At 37.1% G+C, this 20309-nt stretch overlaps 1 protein-coding gene across 1 annotated transcript in view; it reads right to left on the bottom strand.

Moving 5' to 3' along the window:
- Positions 1–20309, bottom strand: part of LOC112055857 (mucin-2-like) — a 76192-nt gene that overhangs the window by 13040 nt on the left and 42843 nt on the right. The window contains exons 9-10 of the mRNA XM_052886687.1: positions 6596–6762; positions 5878–6243 (exon numbers count right to left, since the gene is read on the bottom strand). Of these exons, the coding sequence (XP_052742647.1) occupies positions 5878–6243; positions 6596–6762 (533 nt within the window). The remainder of the gene's footprint in view (positions 1–5877; positions 6244–6595; positions 6763–20309) is intronic.

Consider the following 20309-nt stretch of genomic DNA (forward strand, 5'->3'; position numbering starts at 1 on the left):
GATAAAGAAAGTGTAAAATAATCTTAAAGCTTTAAAATTTTACAAATAACAATGGCGTGCTATATTATAATAAGTTCGTTCGTTCTTATCTGTTTGTGTATTTGTATGCACATTTGTTTGTTTTCGTGTGCTCGTTTGGTCTTTTGTTTGTTTGTGTACCTACTTGTTGGCTTGTTTGTTTGAGCGAGAGGATTAAATAAAATATTTTTATCTTCAAAACACATTCTTAAAAGATATTAAACTTGAATTTTAAGTATTTATACTTGAATTTTAAGAGACATAAAAATTAGAGAAATAAGACGAGATAATAATAACTGTGCACGCGATTGAAATACATATTTATAATAATAATTTTATATAATTATATGGAATATATAAAATTATTATTGTAAATATGTATTTCTTTAGTTTGTTAGTTGATAAGTTTTATAATAACCGTCATATTATATCTATTATTTATTTGTCCTTGTCTTAAATTTTTTAGAGTTAATTTTCTTGCTCACTCTTAGCAATCACTAGAAAACCGGTCCCACTGTTTTTTTTATTTACCATACAAGTTAGCCTTTAATGTGATGAACTGTACACTTATTGTTTTCCTTTTAACATTATAATTTTTTTCCCACAAAATAGGGAAAAATTTAACAGCCTCATGTACTAGCAACATTACGCGGGTGAGAAGTGCGACGAGTGCAGGCTGTTGTGTACATTTTTTGGACACACTGTGCGCTATATAATGACATCTAAACGTGGCTTCTGGTGTTTTTCTGTATTCTGAGACTAGTAGGTATGCGCGGTATTAGGTACATAAAAGCTTACTTAGCTTAGCTTAGCTTTTTATATGTATACTAGCGGACGCCTCTTTAATCCAACCCTTACAGTAGTATCGCTGTAAAAATGGAGTAACTTCTCCCGTTTTCCCAACACTTCCCTTCATTGCTGTGCTCCTATTGATCGTAGCGTGATGAAAAGTATACTATAAACTGCCCAGGAGTGTGAAAAATAATTGTACCAAGTTTCGTTAAAATCCGTCGAGTAGTTTTTATTTCTATAACGAACATACAGACAAACAGTTAAATAGTTATTTTGGAAATATATTTCATGTACAGAATTGACCTCTCAACAGATTTATTATAAGTTAAGATTGATATTGTATATATATACGGTTTCAAACTAGATTATTTTTAATCTCATATTTTAGTAAAATCGAACTTTATAACAACTTACAAGCATTCTCTCTCTGTCCAAGATTAAACCGTCATAATATAGCATTAAAGCTTTTAACTTTTAACATAAAAAACCTTTTAACAATTAATATTTACATACAAGTAAAATTTTTTGTTATCACGACGACATCGATTACATTTTTGTACAACATATACATAATATATTGAGCATACTTTCTCTCTTCTATAGGCGATCTTTAAGATGGTAATGTTTAACCCTGCAATGGTTGCTAAAAGATGTTAATGATAATGACCGAGTTACTGGGCACGGGTTAAGTATTTTACTGACAATTTCTCCGATGCACGAATGGAGCTTACTCTTTCAGATCGATTGTTTAAATAGGTATATGTTGCCCCGCAGCATACAGTATGTACGTCTCAATACCTTCGCCTGAAAAGTGAAAGGTGCGCAACAGATGAGCAGCAGGCCGCGGCGTGCGCGCCCGCTAACAGTGTGCACATGCGTGCACACGCTGATGGTGGCAGCGCACGGTGAAAGGTGCGCAGGATAGGTTGCGCACAAAAACGTAACGCTGTCATTCGTTCATCGAATTTTACTGCCCATATATTTTTCATATAATGAAAATTCGAGTCTTAAGGAGTGAACTCCAAAACCCCGTGTCTCATATAGCCCGACCCAGGAATCGAACCCAGGACCTCGTGATCTGGAACCACATGCGTACCACTGGCCAACGAGGCAGTTACAGTTGTTAATATGACGTAGATATTACAAGGATCTATTGACGTAGGTACCTATCATTTTATGTTGAAACTATAAAATAATAGGCCTTATCTAACACACTATTATCTACTATTATTATATCTAAATGAGATAGGAACTATCGTAAAAAATCGGTGAGTACAATGTACGTTTTGTAAAACAGGAAATTGGATCGTTAACATTTCTATACCAGCCTTTATTATTGACTCGCTAGCGAAATTATTATGCGAATTAATTGATGGAGCTGAGTCCTACTAATATTATAAACGCGAAAGTTTGTGTGAACGTTTGTTTGTATGTTTGCTTGGATGTTTGTTACTCTTTAAAGCCGCAACTATTGAACCGATTTGGCTGAAATTTGGAATGGTAATAGTTTTTACTCTGGATTATATGTTCACATAGGCTACTTTTCATCCCGGAAAAATCCATGGCTCCTGAGGGATTTGTGAAAAACTAAATTCTACGCAGACGAAGTCACGGGCGTTCTCTAGTTAGATCATATGGGCAGAAAGACAGTCATCTATAGTTGTATACGAATCTATTGTAATAGATTAAAGAGGCAAAGTTTGTGGTATTGTAGGGGCTAAGGAATTCCTTGACGATCGATCAATACTCCCCTTCTCTGCTCGTGTTGTTCTCCTTACCTATCCAAATTTGGTTAGATCCTATTAGAGCAGCTTTGGATACTCGTTCTAATATGGAACTAGCTAACTAAAAAAAAAACTAAAAAAAAAAAAAGAGGCCAAGGTCTTTAAGCAAGTTAAAGCGAGATTTTGCTGGTAATCTTCTCGCATCTACTTCTACGGCGTACAGACTAACTACATAGTCATTTTTAGTTAGTTGATTTGTTAGGTCATAATATTTATTCACTTTTATACTGTGGTCCTTCGGAATATTAGTCTCCCACGGCACAGTAAGCTCTACAAGTACTATTCCCTCAGTTTGTTTGGACAAAAGGAAAATGTCTGGTCTAGACCTCGAAATAGCGACATCCGCTGGGATTTTATAATGTTTTTCATACGTATTCATTAATAAAGTCCAATCAGGTGCAGAACCTAGGATTGAGTAAGGCTTACTAGATGATTTTGTTATTGTACCTGCTTTGACGAAGTTAATTTGTTTTTTATTTGTAGTCAATCCTTTTTGAGCTATAGCTACTGAAAGGCTTATTGCTTCACGTATAATTTGGAGTACTCTATCATGACGACGTGAGCAAAAACCCCTATCCAGGAGCACCTTGCATCTAACCAATTAGTGCCTTGCTGTTCCTATTGCCTCACCACACGAATAGCAAAATTTTTCAGTGGCTCTCCCCCATCGTACTAAATTGCTCTGATCTGGGAGAGTCATTTAAAAGGCATTAAGATAGAATTTTAATAAGGAAGGAGACCAGTCGTATAGCAAGGCACGCCACTTTAGTACAATCGGGATGCAGAACTCACCTAAAGATAACCACCCATTTTGTATTAATAATCATTCTGTAATGATTTTTACTAAAAATCTACAGTAACCACGCTTATCTTGTATTGCCTAATCTCAGAGTCCACAAAATGTTTGCTTTTAAGATTTAAATGTCATAGAAGATAAGCCGCGATTGCGAACCGAAAAATTTACAAAAGTAAAAGATAATTTTTTTAATACAGTAATTCTTCATTTCGATAAGCTTAGCCTTTTCAATCAACAGAGGCAATTTGTTACAAACATTACATTAATCAATATTGGACATTTTCGAACGCATCCTCCTTTTTCATGACCTCTATTTTTCAAGACCTCCCTTTTTCATGACCTCTATTTTTCATGACCTGGCGCTAGTGCTAGTAGCTAGCGAGATTATTGTTTTTTTTGTTGTCAGGAGGAAATGTTTGTATGTGATCAAATCAAATCTTCTAAAAGTAGAAAGGATTATACTAACATAGAAACTAGTTACAAAGTTGAAGTGGCAATGAACCTGCATCGGGTTATTGTTCTATGCGCTAACTTGTATACAGTTTATTTAACCACTGACTATATAATATACTGATGTTTTAATACTTTTCTTAATCTTTACGTTGTTCTCTCAAAAAACTAAAAAGTTTAATTACCACTAACAAATGCATTATAAGAAAGGATGTTTATTTAACATAAATATACTTTATGAAAACTATTTAACTAAATCTTTATATTAACATACTTAATTAGGTAAACTTATTAATTTTTTTTTAATTTCTCATCACTAAAATACATGAAAGACTTCCATTATTCCGTGCGGCGATAGAAATCCATGACATTACCATCACCTCGTCGGAAGGTTTCTCGGAAGGCAGGCTGATGAAAATGCCCTCCCACCCTTCCATTGCCGAGAAGAGTCCTCTCCTCTCTCTCTCTCCTCATCATCAAGTAGTTAGCCATCAGCTGACAATATCCCGCTCTAGGAGGAAATATGGCCCTGATCTAAGTATTGCCTGGCGCCCCGAACTTATCCAAATGGATTACTAACATCCCCTGTGTTCTTGGTAATCTCACTTGGAGATTATCTACTCGACGAAGTTGGTTTCGATCGAGTCTTCAGTCTCGATCGAAATGATCGACCATTTTTAATGCGGTTTTTTAATTATTCATATGGTTCATATGGATAACCAAAAAAATTTAATAAAAAAAATTCAACCGACTTCGAAAACGTAAAACATACCAACTAAAATAACATCATATTTTGTTCTACCTACTGATAAATTTTAAGGCAGACTACGCGACGAAATGAGATTGCTAGAGATGACGCGATTATACGCAACTTGAATTACTTACAAACGGTAGCGGTACTGTAAACCGATGAGGAGTTCCCTTAACTGTCATCAGTTCATTGTCATTACTTCATTCATCTTCATCACCAGACCTTTAATGACAGTCACACTCACAACCCATCTAGGTGGAAAGTCCTCCTCAGTACAATTTAATTAAACCCAATCACAAGGTAGCTACTGTAAACCTTTGACGAACTCCATTAACTGAGCTTCGTCTTCATAAAGAGACCTCTAATGATAGTCACAACCTATTTAGGTGGAAAGTTCACATCAATACAAATTAATCAAGCCCAATCACAACCGTTGAGGATTTCTATTACCTGTCCATCGTCTTCACCATCTGGACTACTAATAACAGTCTTATGTCATCTAAGTGGAAAGTTCTCGTCGACACAAACTAATCAAGCTCAAACACAAGGTAAAATGCTGTAAAACGTTGAACACTTCCCTCATCCGTGTTTCGGCTTCATCATCAGATCGACTCCAGATTTTCATTAAATTGTAGTGGTTTAAAGTCCTCAATAAAAAAAATTAACAAACGCTATAGTGTATCTTACGATTTTAGAAAGTTTCCTTCGATTTCTCCAGGATCCTATTATCAGATCCTGATATTATGATGACTATGGGACCTCAAAAAAAAAAGAATTTTTCAAATTGGTCCAGTTGTCTTCGAGTAATCAGGTAACATATGTACAAAAACACATAGATTCGAATTGAGAACCTCTTTCTTTTTTTGAAGTCGATTAAAAGAAATTTAGACGGAGAGCGAAGTTCCCGCCCGACAATTAAGGTAATGAATAGAGAAAACAATTCATACAGAAGAAGAAAACTCCGGAAGAAAAATTCTTCTCCGGTTTATGTTCTCAGGACTAAGTTAAGAGTCGACTAGGTTTTCGGTATTAAACTTTAATAGTAGGTTGATGATGGATGTTTAGTGTGGATTCATAGTGTAGTGTCATTTTAAAATAAAAGAAATACAAGTTGCATTTAAACATGTAATATCGCTAATATTTATAAAATAAAATTATTTCTTCACTGGCTGCTTGAATGTTATCTACACTTTATGCCTACTATTAGTAGTACAGCATTTGAATATTCTGTTGAAAACATACGCGATTAATATTAAAGCAATTAATGAGAGAATACCTAACAATACTATGGTTAAGGTGTTCCAAAGAGAGCATTGTGCGTCTCCTTCAGATGATGGATTTCCTGTGGTTGTAAAAACTGTTGTAGTAGTTTCAACAGTAGTAGTAGGTTCAATCGTTGCATTTGGTTCAATAGATACAGTTGGTTCTACTGTAGTAGTTGGTTCAATAGATACAGTTGGTTCTACTGTAATAGTTGGTTCAATAGATATAGTTGGTTCTACTGTAGTAGTTGGTACAGATGTAGGGGTTGTAGGACTGATTATTTCATCTGCGTATATTACGCATAAGTCTTCGTCATAAGATGGTGCAATATATCGAAACGAGTCAATCAATATTGTTGATTCGGTTGCTGCTGATCCCATGAACATCACCTGAAACAAACCACACTATGTGTTTATAGCTGCCTTTTTAGCACAAAATTACTCTATCGGCGTATTGCTGCCTGCTATATTTAATTTTATGTAAGCTGAAAGTTTTGTCTATGGTCTCACCATAGGAAAGTGCGGTAGCCCATTATGGAGTTTGGATTGTGTGGCTTTAGAAGAATGCAGATTTCAAGGGTCCAGACCCTTGACCGTCTACGTATACGGCCCAAAGATTGTGAATAAGACCCAAGTCCGGATCACGTTCAAAAGCGCGGACCTCAAGCGATGAAGTTCATTGCACGTGCTCAATCTGCATGGCTTGGTGTTTCTGTTACGAAAATATAATAAACACACTTACGTATCCTTCGGAATTGCCAGAACCTATTAATGTTATCGGTATCCTTAAGTTTTGCCAGCCGGGCACAAAGTTTGGCGTCTGTTGATGGAGTACCATATTAGCTATGGTGCCATCGATCCCGCCGATTACAGACTCGAATACCAAGATTGTCAGCTGATCCGAGCCAGCTGTTGGTAACATATTTATTGTCACTTCAAGTATTCCACCTGTTGCCATTGTAAAACTAAACGAAGATATGCAGCTCATCGAGGACTGTGGTGTGATGAAACTTGTGCTTCTTGGATGAGGACTGGGGATTCCCAATGTTGAATACTGCTCGACATTCCACATGGACGCCATAAGGGTACCGCAGATGCCAAAAGTGTTAGTGAAGTTTCCCTCAATTCCATATTCAAAATCGAACGTCACACAATCCTCACAAATCACAATGTTGCAAATGAGCAACAACAAAAAACAATAATGAAACATTTTGAGCAAACTTCATACTCGGTAAATGTTGTGATTAAAACTGAATGTTCTTTCTCGTTTTAGCTTTCTTATTATATTGCAGTTACACTCGCATTATCTTGGATAAGATACGATATTTATTTTAAATTCTACTCAAAGTGTAAACGATCAAAGGATTAATTATCTATTTATGAGGGTCTTAGCTGAAAATGTTCTTTTCCGGATCCGGCGGTCGTAAAGTGAATCAGTACGTCAAGGTCCTCGGTAATAAAAAATAATATCAGTATTGAAAATGCACTTGAAACGTGTATTGAATGAAAATCCGCGAGAATATTACTTTGAGAGCGGAGAGTTTAAAACTAGTAGGCGTAGCATGCGTCAGCCAACGACATAATATTTCGACGAGATATTATTGTCTCGTGAAGAGAACGCAACGCAATGTAAGAGAGAGCGATATTTTCAGGCCAATGCAAGGAAAGAGAGAGCGATATTTTCATGACGATGCAAGGAAAGAGAGAGCGATATTTTCATGCCAATGCAAGGAAAGAGAGAGCGATATTTTCTCGCCAATACAAGGAAAGAGAGAGCGATATTTTCATCCCAACGCAAGTCAAAGTCAAAGTCAAAGTCAAAATTCATTTATTTCAAATAGGCTTAGTTTACAAGCTCTTTAGAAACGTCAGGTAATAATATTAAACTTAAGATAATGGTGATAATAATCATTCGAAAACTTAAAATTAAAGTTACGAGGGCTCCAAAAGCGCCTTGTTCCGAGAAGAGCCCACAACAAACTCAGCCAAGGAAAGAGAGAGAGTTATATATTCGGTCATTGTTGGTCGACATATATCTGAAGTAATCGAAATGGAAAGTCAACAAGGAAAGTCATCTAGTTACATATTTTTGACTTTCATCGGTATTTCGAAATTTAAAACTCTTAATTCATTAAAGTCATACATTTTCTTTAGATGTTTAGCCTTATATCCAGGCGCCCAAAGTTGTAAGCAAACATAGATCAAGTCGTAAAAGCGCACGTTTCAAAGTTTTTCATTATTCTCTCACGAAATTAACTATAAATTTATTTCGTCCGTCCGTCCAACGACGCTTGAAAACGGCTCATATTCAGAGAGTTTACTCGGGCAAGCTGGAATGACCAGTGATTTATGTTCTTGATGCGGAGCTATGGCGGTGACAGCGCTTGCCAGATCAATTAAGCTTTTGTGACTCTTAACTCTACAATATACATCGACGCTTTCATTAAGACATCCATAACTCAGTTGTATACAACGCCATCAATGTATGTTGATGTTGTAAAAATACAGGTACCCTCAGAATGAGAAGACTCAATTGGTACGGCGTTCAAGCTGAAATATGCTCAGCAAGTCAACACTTAGAATATATTATGGATATCTTAAAAGAGATAACATTCTGCGAAAGTTCTCTCCGTATAATACGTAGGATTTGTTTTTGAAACTGATATTTCAGAAAGCTTTACAACATTTTTATACGACGACATTTGAAAACGATTTGTATACTTTCATTCTTTTTTAGTTAGAGACAATGTTTGCTTAATTCATCGATATTTTCATTACACTAAAGTGGTCTACACCTCCTTTATTTTTAATTACAGTGCATAAATTTCGCAAAGTTGATTTTTTTTTTAATAGATCAAGCTCTCGAGGAAGGTCGACCTCTTCCATGTTTTACTGCTTACTACAAAGTTAGATCTCACTTAGGAGTGAGGCCTGGCTTTGCATTGGACTACTACTACTACTATTTTGTACTATACAACATTATCCCCTCTCCTATTAGGATAGAAGAGGGGGTATAGAGCACCATGATAAATTATGATGTGTTAAAAACATTTACTTAGTCGAGGTTACTACACCATAACTACACTACACTACACCTTAAAGACAAAGATGCTTGGAGGCCGTTGGATTAGCTTACATCTTCGTACAGGAAGTAAAACTATAAGAAAAATTGTAATGTTGTCATCAATTGCAAATTATAATATTGTATGATTTTTTTAAAAGAGCAACTGTTGAGTTTCTTGCCGGTTTATTCTCAGCAGAACCTGCCTTCCGAATCTTTACAAATAGTCGACTGACGTATCAAAAGTGCTTGTAAACTGAGCCTACTTGAAATAAATTACCATCAAGGTAGTTAATTAAATAAGAATCCCTTTTACGAATGTAGTCAAAATGTCTCAATGATTTCACCACGTAAAAGAATCTAACATTTTTCAATTTATTTCTGCTTGCTTTAAATTTCTATGGAATAAAATATTCCCACTATTGCTCGAAAATATTGGCGGTACTACATTTTTGTATTATTTTCTTTATTCTATATTTTTTCACATACATTTCACGCGTCGGCGAATTGTATTTATTTAGCATATTGCCTGCAGTGTCGGTTGAATTTACATTCGGATGGCGTTAGCTATCTATCACGTCAATCGGAGTATGATTAATCGAAGTGCTGCGTACATAAATAGTTAATTCCATAGGTTGCCAAACTTGCGAAATGCGAACCCACTCCCACAGTTAGATAAGTTGCCATAGCTCAAAGTTATCATTATTATCATTATCAACCCATATTCGGCTCATTGCTGAGCACGAGTCTCCTCTCAGAATGAGAGGGGTTAGGCCAATAGTCCACCACGCTGGCCCAATGCGGATTGGTAGACTTCACATTCGCAGAGAATTAAGAAAATTCTCTGGTATGCAGGTTTCCTCACGATGTTTTTCCTTCACCGTTTGAGACACGTGATATTTAAATTCTTAAAATGCACAGAACTGAAAAGTTAGAGGTGCATGCCCCGGACCGGATTTGAACCCACACCCTCCGGAATCGGAGGCAGAGGTCATATCCACTTAGCTGCTATCACTCAAAGTTAGCTACTTATTAATTGGAATGAAGTTCTTTGTTGCTTTCATTTACTTATTTACCTACTCTTTATAAAATTAATACATATAAATAAAATTGAAGTTTCTGTATATTTTAAGATAACTGTGTTTTTTCAAGTGCTGATAGTGATATAAACGACACACTAAAAAGCTTTTTTAAAAGTTTTGTTTGTCTTCATTTGTGTTTGTTCGGTCTAATCTTTGAAATGGCTGAACCGATTTTAATGGGAAGATAGGTCGCCCTACCACTACACCAAGCAGACAAACTGATCATCGTCCATCTATGTACTCGTACGCACGGGAGGAGACGCGCGGGGAGCCGGAGGACGGCGCACGGCAGCGGAGGCGCGCGCCCGGGACAGGCACTCTGTATTCGGATCCACTTACCGATGTACTGATTATAAATTATACGTTTAATCCTTCTATACAGTCTAATCATTTTACATATACGAACGTCCCAGTACCAACACAAACTATAGCTATTATGTTATTTACGAGAACAAAAATAAATTAAATATTAGATAATTAGAACATAATCGATTGCATTTCCATTGATGTCGGAAATGGAACAGTACGGTAATGTATTTTGATTTTTGAGATAATAAAATGAAAAGATTTGCGATTGAACGATTTCCCATTACGTCGATAACGAGAAATTCTTTAATGAAATTTCTTAATTTCCGGTCTAAAAAGCAGCAGTTGTCCAATTTAATTAAAACTTTCGATCTTTCAGACTACTTACCTTCAAGACAAAGGAAATAATAGGATAAGTACTTTAGGGCATATTTTTTGATAGTTAAAAAATAGGTAACAGCGTAGAAACGTTCTGATTCTGTTTTAATAAATACGTCACATTTTTTTTGTATATCGTTAACAATATATATTTTTTTATTCTGAAAGAATTCCAACTGAAAGCCTTTTTATCCACAACCCATTTATACGGGGATTCCGTGATTTCCTGGGTACACACTGGTGGCTGTCGTAATATGAAATCTGGATCGCAAAGAAAAGACTGCAGAGAAGTTAGTAAAAGTTCTTATAGCTAACTACCACCTTTTTGTTTTTATTTATTTTTTCTGGTTCAAGATCTTTATTTTTCTCAAAAGGATTACATTAAATTAATTATATGAGAAATACAATTAATTCACTAAGGTAATTATTTAATTATGTACAGACTAATTTGACTTAAATTTTACACACAAAAATCAAAATAAATAAAATAAAAAAATGCGGGTATAAAAATGTTTGTTACGTAGAATACACGACTAGTTTTAAAAGATTAGAACTTTCGTCCACTGATAGGCATTAGGCCGTGGCTAGTTACCACCCTACCGACAAAGATGTGCCACCAAGCAATTTAGCGTTCCGGTACGAAGTCGCATAGAAACCATCGGAGGTCTTAGACTGCACATCAGGTGTGATCGCAGTCAAGGGTTAACTTATAAAACAACTAGCGGACGCCCGCGACTTTGTTCGCGTGAAATTAAATTTTTCACAAATCCGCACACAGCGCAAAGGAGGAAGGAACATCACACTTACACACAAACTATCGCCTTTATTATATTAGTATGATAGATAAAACTAATAAATAATCATGAATATTCCAGTACGCCAGTATCAAAGTAAACTTCCAACAAATAATATGCAAATTTATAATTATCCAAACTTAATTATCAACATCACGTCAACTGACAATAGCAACAGGTGGAAACAACAAAGACGTGTAAAATGTAAACTAATTAATAATTTAAACCATGATTGACATACTATCACGTAGTTCTGTAAAAGTTAGAGCATTTTCACAACCGGCTTCTAAAATTGGCGCGTTTATTTAAGCCATTTTGCTTCGATTCTAGTGATTCAACCAAATATTTCTTTGCATTTAAGGTTGCTTATAACTTAATTAATTCTTGGCGATATACAAAATAATATGAAAATAAACCTTTCCCCCTTTGTCTCTAAAACAATATAATATATAATTTAAAAAAAAACAGGGGTTTTGGATTCTATACATTTAAATTACAGATAACCAGTCGTTGGAAGTCTTAATCTAAAAAAATTGCCACAATGAATGCAGGTCCGATTTATTTAAAAAAAAAACGCTGCTTGTTTACGGGTTTAATATGGTTACGTCTTTATATTAAGGCTTGAAATCAACTGTGCACATCAAGTTCTATATCGGAAACCAATTACCGGGGCATTACGGATTAATCAACCACGTAATTATTAGTTAGGTACAATATATTTGAACCTCTTAATTGTGATATTAATATATTATGGGTTGCTAATGAACTTTCTAGTACGTATAATATTCTTTGTACGTATGTCATCATCATCATCATCATCATATCAGCCGATGGACGTCCACTGCAGGACATAGGCCTTTTGTAGGGACTTCCAAACATCACGATACTGAGCCGTCTGCATCCAGCGAATCCCTGCGACTCGCTTGATGTCGTCAGTCCACCTGGTGGGGGGTCGGCCAACACTGCGCTTACTAGTGCGGGGTCGCCATTCCAGCACTTTGGGACCCCAACGTCCATCGGCTCTTCGCACTATGTGCCCCGCCCATTGCCACTTCAGCTTCGCAACTCGTTGAGCTATGTCGGTGACTTTGGTTCTTCTGCGGATCTCCTCATTTCTGATTCGATCACGCAGAGATACTCCTAACATAGCTCGTTCCATCGCCCGCTGTGTGACTCTGAGCCTTCTTATGAGGCCCATAGTTAGCGACCAAGTCTCGGAACCATAGGTCATCACTGGCAACACGCACTGTACGTATGTATACAAAGAATATTATACCTACTTGATAGTGGTATCTACCTACCTGGCATACCTATTGAGGTAAGTAAATACTTACTGACGTCATTTTGATTTAATAAATAAACAAGAAAAAAGCCGTGATAGCCCAGTGGATATGACCTCTGCCTCTGGTTGCGGAGGGTATGGGTTCGAATCCGGTCTGGGGCAAGCATGCAAGTTGTGTGCATTTTAAGAAATTAAATATTACGTGTCGTCAAACGGTAAAGGAAAACATCGTGAGGAAACCTGCATACCAGAGAATTTTCTTTATTCTCTGCGTGTGTGAAGTCTGCCAATCCGCATTGGGCCAGCGTGGTGAACATTTGGCCTAACCCCTCTCATTCTGCGAGGAGACTCGAGCACAGCAGTGAGCTGAATATGGGTTGATAACGACGAAATAAAAAAGATGGCGGACATTAAGTATGCCAAACATTTCTATTCCTTTTATATAAAAAGCGAAGAAATTTCTTTAAGTAATTACGTTTTAAGACATTTTCGCTGCTTAAGTTATAAAAATGAAAATTACATTTCAATAACGAAATGTGCCGACGGAAAATACCTAAGGAACTAAATTTCCCGCGTCAAATCGCACGAAAAAGCGCCAACGGACCAATTTGTAAAAAAGAGCTTCGAAAAGCTTTGACAATTGCACAAGCAAATGTAAATTTATCTTTAGCCATTAACACCCCATTCAGTTAGGAGAAATGCTCCCCAAATCCGCGGAGTTTCGGAATGGGACAAACTGAGTTATTTCCCGTTGATATATTTTTTTTTCATCAGATGTTTTTTTATTGATGACGGGTTTGGAATGTTAAGTGACAGGGGGGAGGGTGGTATACGTAAAGATGGTTCACTAAAATGTTCTGTGTAATGGAAGATGCTGATGGAATATTGCCGACGGGTTTTCTAAATTCTATAATTTTATGAATGTTATTTAAACGGGTACATACCACGATAAAACGACGAGATTTTTATTGTCGATATTTCGACCCAGTTGCATGGATCGTGGTCACGACGGGACTGAAGTTGCGAGATGAGAAGTGAAGTCAGCTGTTAGGGGCAAAATCGATCTACCCTCTTTCTTGTTCTTTTTCTTTTTTCAACGACCTCGCGTTTTTGGCTGTTTAGGCAAACCACACTCACGACATCGCTTTTGTTATTATGCGTGTCGCGGCGCCCTCTTGGTTTGCACAATTCTACCACCGGGTTCCACTCGCTGGCTAGTTTGAAGCCATCTTCCCGATTGAAATTTTTGTATTTTCGAATTTCAATGGCTTCTCGAACTACTCGGGGTATATAGTGGCGGTCCGTGGAAATAATGTGTGGATTATGGATCTCAATCCAATGTTTAGTTCCCGGTTGTAGAATGTGATCAGCTATCGCAGACTTTTGCGGGTCGTTGTTTTTTATCGCTCGTATATGTTCTGTTACACGGGTTGCTATGGGCCTCTTCGTTTGTCCAATATAAGAGCTACCACAGCTGCAGTCGATTTTATACACACCCGGACACTGGTATGGCAAACGATCCTTTGGAGAACGCATCATGTGGGCGATCTTTTGTAAAGGAGTAAACACAGTCTTTATGTTGTATTTTTTCCTTAGGAACGATCCAATTTTATCAGTTACCCCTTTAACAAAAGGTAAGTAGGCCATTCTTCTTTCGACTTCCAAAGGTCGTTCTCTCCGTTGATGTGAACTATTTTTTAATACAAGGGGCTTATGACCATTTCGACGTAACACCTTGCTTATATGTTCCAGCTCAGCCTGGATGTGAACGTCATCACACAGGTCCTGAGCGCGATTGAAGAGGGTGGTAGCCACTGACGCAAGGTGTCGTGGATGGTGATGCGAAGAGCCATGTAAATATCTGTCCGTGTGTGTCTGCTTCCGGTAAACAGTGTGACTAAAACTACCATCTAGTCGGACCTTGACTAGAACATCCAAGAATGGAAGCGACCGATCTTTTTCCATTTCGTATGTGAAGGTCATTTTCCGGTGAATACCATTCAAAAGTGCCAGATATTGTTGCACCTCTTTTTCACCGCCCTGCATGACAGCAAAAACGTCATCCACGTACCTTTTCCAAAACCTAACTTGTATGGGTATAGATGAGGTGGCGAGCTCTTCAAAATACTCCATCCATAAGTTGGCAACTACTGGGGCAACTGGGCTACCCATTGCCACCCCATCAATCTGAAGGTAGTATTCACCTTTATAAAGGAAAAAGCTAGATTCCAAACAATGCCCTGTTAAGGTGACATACTCCTCCGGGATGTTGTTTTCTTGTAACTTTATTTTAAGTACCTCCATAAAGTCGTGAATTGGTACGTTGGTAAATAGGGATTCGACATCAAAGCTTATCATGCACTCATGCCCTTCAATGTTAGTGTCTTGTAATAAATCTCGTCGTTTTATCGTGGTATGTACCCGTTTAAATAACATTCATAATGAACAACCACGAAATAAGTTTAAAATCATTAGTTCTATAATTTTGTTTAGAATAATTGATACTATTCGATCACGCAGAGATACTCCGAGTATAGCTCGTTCCGTCGCCCGCTGTGTGACTCTGAGCCTTCTTATGAGGCCCATAGTTAGCGATCAAGTCTCGGAACCATAGGTCATCACTGGCAATACGCACTGTTCGAAGACTTTTGTCTTCAGGCACCGTGGAATATCGTAAGAAAAGATGTAGCGGAGTTTCTCGATTGCAGCCCAGCCGAGTTGGATTTGGCGGTTCACCTCTTTCTCGAAATTGGACCTACCTAACTGGATCATATGTCCTAGTATGTGTCATATGATCCAGTTAGGTTACTGGATATATGTCCTATATTCGTCTACAATTTCGAGTGCAGCGTTCTAACTATAACTGGGCGGGGCGAAACATGAGCGTTACACATTACTTTCGTTTTGGCCATGTTCATTTTCAGGCCCACCTGTTGAGAAACTCTGCTGAGGTCATTGAGCATGGTACTCGAATCAGAAATGAGGAGATCCACAGAAGAACCAAAGTCACCGACGTAGCTCAACGAGTCGCGAAGCTGAAGTGACAATGGGCGGGGCAAATGGTTTGAAGAGCCGATGGACGTTGGGGTCCCAAAGTGTTGGATTGGCGACCCCGCACTACAAAGCGCAGTGTTGGTCGACCAGGTGGACTGACGACATCAAGTGAGTGGCTCGTACCACTATTTGCTGGATGCAGGCGGTTCAGTATGGTGATGTTTGGAAGTCCCTACAAAAGTCCCTGATGTGATAAATTGATTACTATTAATATTATAAAAAGGTAAAGTTAATGGTAAACGCGGAAAGCATAGTGTTGGTCGACCCCGCTTTAGGTGGACCGGGGACATCAAGCTCGTTGCAGGGAGCCGCTGGATGCTGGCGGCTCGAGACCGCAGCGCTTGGAAGTCCATGCAAGAGGCCTATGTCCAGGAGTGTACGTCCATTGGCTGATAATGATGATGATGATCTTGAAAGTTCATAGTACTGTAGGGATATGTACCTACTGTATGGTACTGATTATTTTATCACTGGATTGCCACGTTATTTGTGAGTTTTATATTAGTTATAGTTATAGTCGTAGGCTATATTCTGTCCCCATATTCTCACGGAAACGGGAACTACGCGCGTGAACTCGAGTTGCGTCGGCTAGTATACAATATAACCAATTGATAAAAAGTTGAAAATCACGTTTAATTTGAAATACATTTGTCTAGCAGATACGAAGTAGAGATAAAATGAAATTGATTAATTGTTTTTCTATCTAGAAAGCCTCTTGAAAATATGTATTAGGTTTCAAATGTTAAAATCTATTAATTTTTGAATTATGATTGAACAAATGAACACATAAAAAATAAAAATTTAATTAATCCGGCTCGAAGTCGTGTAGAAACCGAAATGGATGAGGATTTTCATCCTACGTATAACAAGTTAGCCCGCTTTTTCACGTCAAACTTTTTTTTGACAAACATCCCTTTTTTTACATCGGGGGTTAAAAATGATGATAAATCTAAACAGAGTTCCCCCGAAGTCTGGACTAACGTGTTTAATCTATTTGAGTCAACATTAACTTTACGTTTGAAAAGAGGTTGCGATGAAAAATCGTGCAATTTTCTTTATCGTTGCAAAATCATGTATATTGTTGTTTGTTGTACTGGAACATTGTCTAAGAGCATGTAAAGGTTTTCTTTGTTTTATTTGACGATTATCTTCTTAAGTACATATGCATTAAATTACTTTCTTATAACATATACAAACTAGTAAATGCCCCTGTCTTTGACCGCGTGATATTCTGATTTTCACAAATCCGAAGGATATCATAATATTATCCTAATATTGTAAAGGCGCAAGTTTGTGTTTAAGTGTGTATGTTTATTCCTCCTTTACGCTGCAGCTACTAAAGCGATTTGGCTGAAATTTGGAATGAAAATAGATTTTACACTGGATTAACACATAGGCACAGCAAAACATATGACATGGGCTACTTTCACCCCGAAAAATACATGGTACAATAGTCCCCAGTGGACAAAAGTCCAGCTGGGCCTATTGAACTGGGGTGGGATCGAACCACCACCCCTCGGTGACGGGTCCGGCTGCTTTACTAGCTATTGAGGCTCTGACATGAGATTTCACACCTTATCGGAATTATGGAACTTCAGGTCAGGGTAATGTTTGAATTTTGTTACGATTATCAGAAAGTGAATCACAATGACTGAGATAGCTGGAGTAACACCACCGACTTCCTAACTCCAGGAAAACAGAAAAACTCAATATTTCAAGGCCCGAACCGGATTTGAACCCAGGACCTCGTGAGTCAAAATTAGCTTAACCATTAGAGCAACGATGTAGTTGTAAGAATATGTAACGCCGGCCGCATACACTCGGTTTCCAAATCAAAATCAAAATCAAATCAAATCAAAAATCATTCATTTCAAGTAGGCTCAGTTTACAAGCACTTTTGACACGTCAGTTGACTATTTGTAAAGATTCTACCACCGGTTCGGAAGGCAGGTCTTGCTGAGAAGATGCAAGAAACTCAACAGTTGCTCTTTTGAAAAAGTCATACAGTATTATAATTTACAATTGATAACAATAACTGTTTACATTTCTTATAGTTTTACTTCCTGTGTGAAGGTGGAAGCTGATCCAACGGCCTCCAAGCATCTTTATCATTAAGGAACTCATCAATGTTGTAGTACCCTCGACTAAGTAAATGTTTTTTAACACATTGCTTAAAGCTATGCATTGGCAGGTCCATCACAGTCAGTCAGTCTTCCCATTTCAGTGTTCGGAAAACCGAATGCATGAAATCGATATAAAATACATTAAATGACGCACATGAACGTTTTTTTCCGAACGGAACAAATTACACGCATACGTAACGAATGCGAGCCGTTGTGACAATATACATTCCAAATGAAGATAAACGTAAAGTCTAAGTCTTACGGAATTCCAAATCGAAACTGCTACTACCTGGAACTACACTAGGAAAACGAATACGGAAAACGCTACACTCGTTTTCCGTATTCGTTTTTCGCGGCCAACCTTACAGTTGTCTAAAGTGTTAGTGATGTATAAAATGTCGTTGATAAATTGTGTCCTAGCTCTTTGTCTATAGCTCTATCATAGATTAATTGCATTGACGGAGTGTTTATTTGTTGTTTGACGGTAGTGAATGGAAAGTATTGGATCGGGAATACCAATATTTCCAATTAAAAAACGCATCGGAGCTGCTAGTGATGCACAACGGAAATATTTACAAATATGTATTGTTAGTACTTTATTTCCAAGTAAACGTAATTTTTCACTGTTTAATAGGTACAGGTTTAATAAACTTAATCTACTTTCTTAGGCTAGTTAACACTTTTTTAATGGTTTGTAATTATTCATTAACATTTTACGACATTAAAAAAATATATCATTTTTAAATATTTTTTGACAATACGAGCCAATAGTATTATTTAGGATAGGAGGTAGTTATTAGGATAAGTTAATTTAAGTTCTAAAAAGCTCTTTTAGGTAATTATCATAAAATAAGTAATAAGTAACTGTGGACATATATAATAAGCAATTTGACGATGTGGACTTGTTTGCCTTGCCCGAACCCCAATATAAAAAGGCCATCTCAGAAATTCTGCAACAAATTAAATATCCGAATACCTGTGTAGTATTCAGTCTTAATTTTTAATTTATTTTTTCGTTTACTTATTGTATATCATTTTAGTATTATTTTATTATTATCATATTTTTCTCCTAATTTGTGTTTTGTTGTGTTTTAATTGTTATTATTTTCTGTAATTTTGTTTGATTATGTTTGTGTATTTTGTGACGCCATTATTTTCGTATGTGTATTCGTGGATTGTGTATTGTTGTTTACATGTTTAAACTATTTAAGAGATAATATGTAAATGTTAACTATCCCTAAGAAATAAAATAAAATAAGTAAAACGAGGTTGCGCACTGCGTTACAGACAGAGGTCCTCATAGAACACACGAGTAGCTCACCACGAGTAGCACATATTTTAACAGATAGTAAATGGACTCCGTATATTCTACGGCATTCGGTGGAGAGTTTCAAAATTCTCCCGTCACTCGCAAACTGGGTGTAAATCAGTGTTGTGTACCAAGGCTCTTGTGTAAATTAATTCGTGCCTTAAATGCATATTCGGTAATAACTTGCACTGCGAATTTGGACCGTATGCCGTCTCCTTAAGGTTTGTATACAAATGTTTGCTTTGAAGGAAAATTATATTCGTATATCTCAAATTGATAGTTCAATTTTGGGTAATTTTGTTATAAGTGTACTTGGGCGGATTTATTGTTATAATAGAAAATACGGGTAATACCTAATCAATACCTAATTTGCTGAAGATGTTTTCTCATAGATTTCCCATTCCCCTCCAACTAGACGTGAAATACTGTATTAGGAGTGGGTACGACAATAGACCAACGGGGCGGGGATCAAACTACTACATTTCGGTGATGAGTCCGACCGCTCTTACCATTGAGATATTGAGGCTTATTTATTTTTCATTGAGAGGCCTGGTCCAACCGTGGGATAATATTAGGATGAAAATGCATTTAACTAAGGATGACCTACGTTTGTACTCTACATTTATTATTAAGTATTTACAACCCATTTTATATGTGATTTTTTTTATTTTTTTGATTTGCTTTCAGTTTTTTTAACGCCTATTGTCTTTGTCATTTATCATTATCAAAACAGCAGCTGGATGTCACTACTACAGGAACTTCCATACACCATGACCTTGAGCCGCTTGCAACCAGTAGCTCCCTACAACCCGTATCATATCGTCGGTCCACCTAGTCGAGCAACACTATTCTTTCAGGTAAGAGATCGCCATTCCAGCACCTTGGTATCCTTACTTCCTTCGGCTATTCGAAAACTACATCCTGCTCATTACCACTTCAGCTTTGCGACTCGCCAAGCTAAGTCAGTGACTATGCGGTACTCCTTGTTAATTCTGATTCAATTACGCAGAGAAACTCTAAGTCTCCATCGCTCCCGCTCAGTAACTCTGAGCTTCTTATGAGGACAA

Source organism: Bicyclus anynana, chromosome 17 (genome assembly GCF_947172395.1).
Source record: "Bicyclus anynana chromosome 17, ilBicAnyn1.1, whole genome shotgun sequence".
Taxonomy (NCBI): Eukaryota; Metazoa; Arthropoda; class Insecta; order Lepidoptera; family Nymphalidae; genus Bicyclus; species Bicyclus anynana.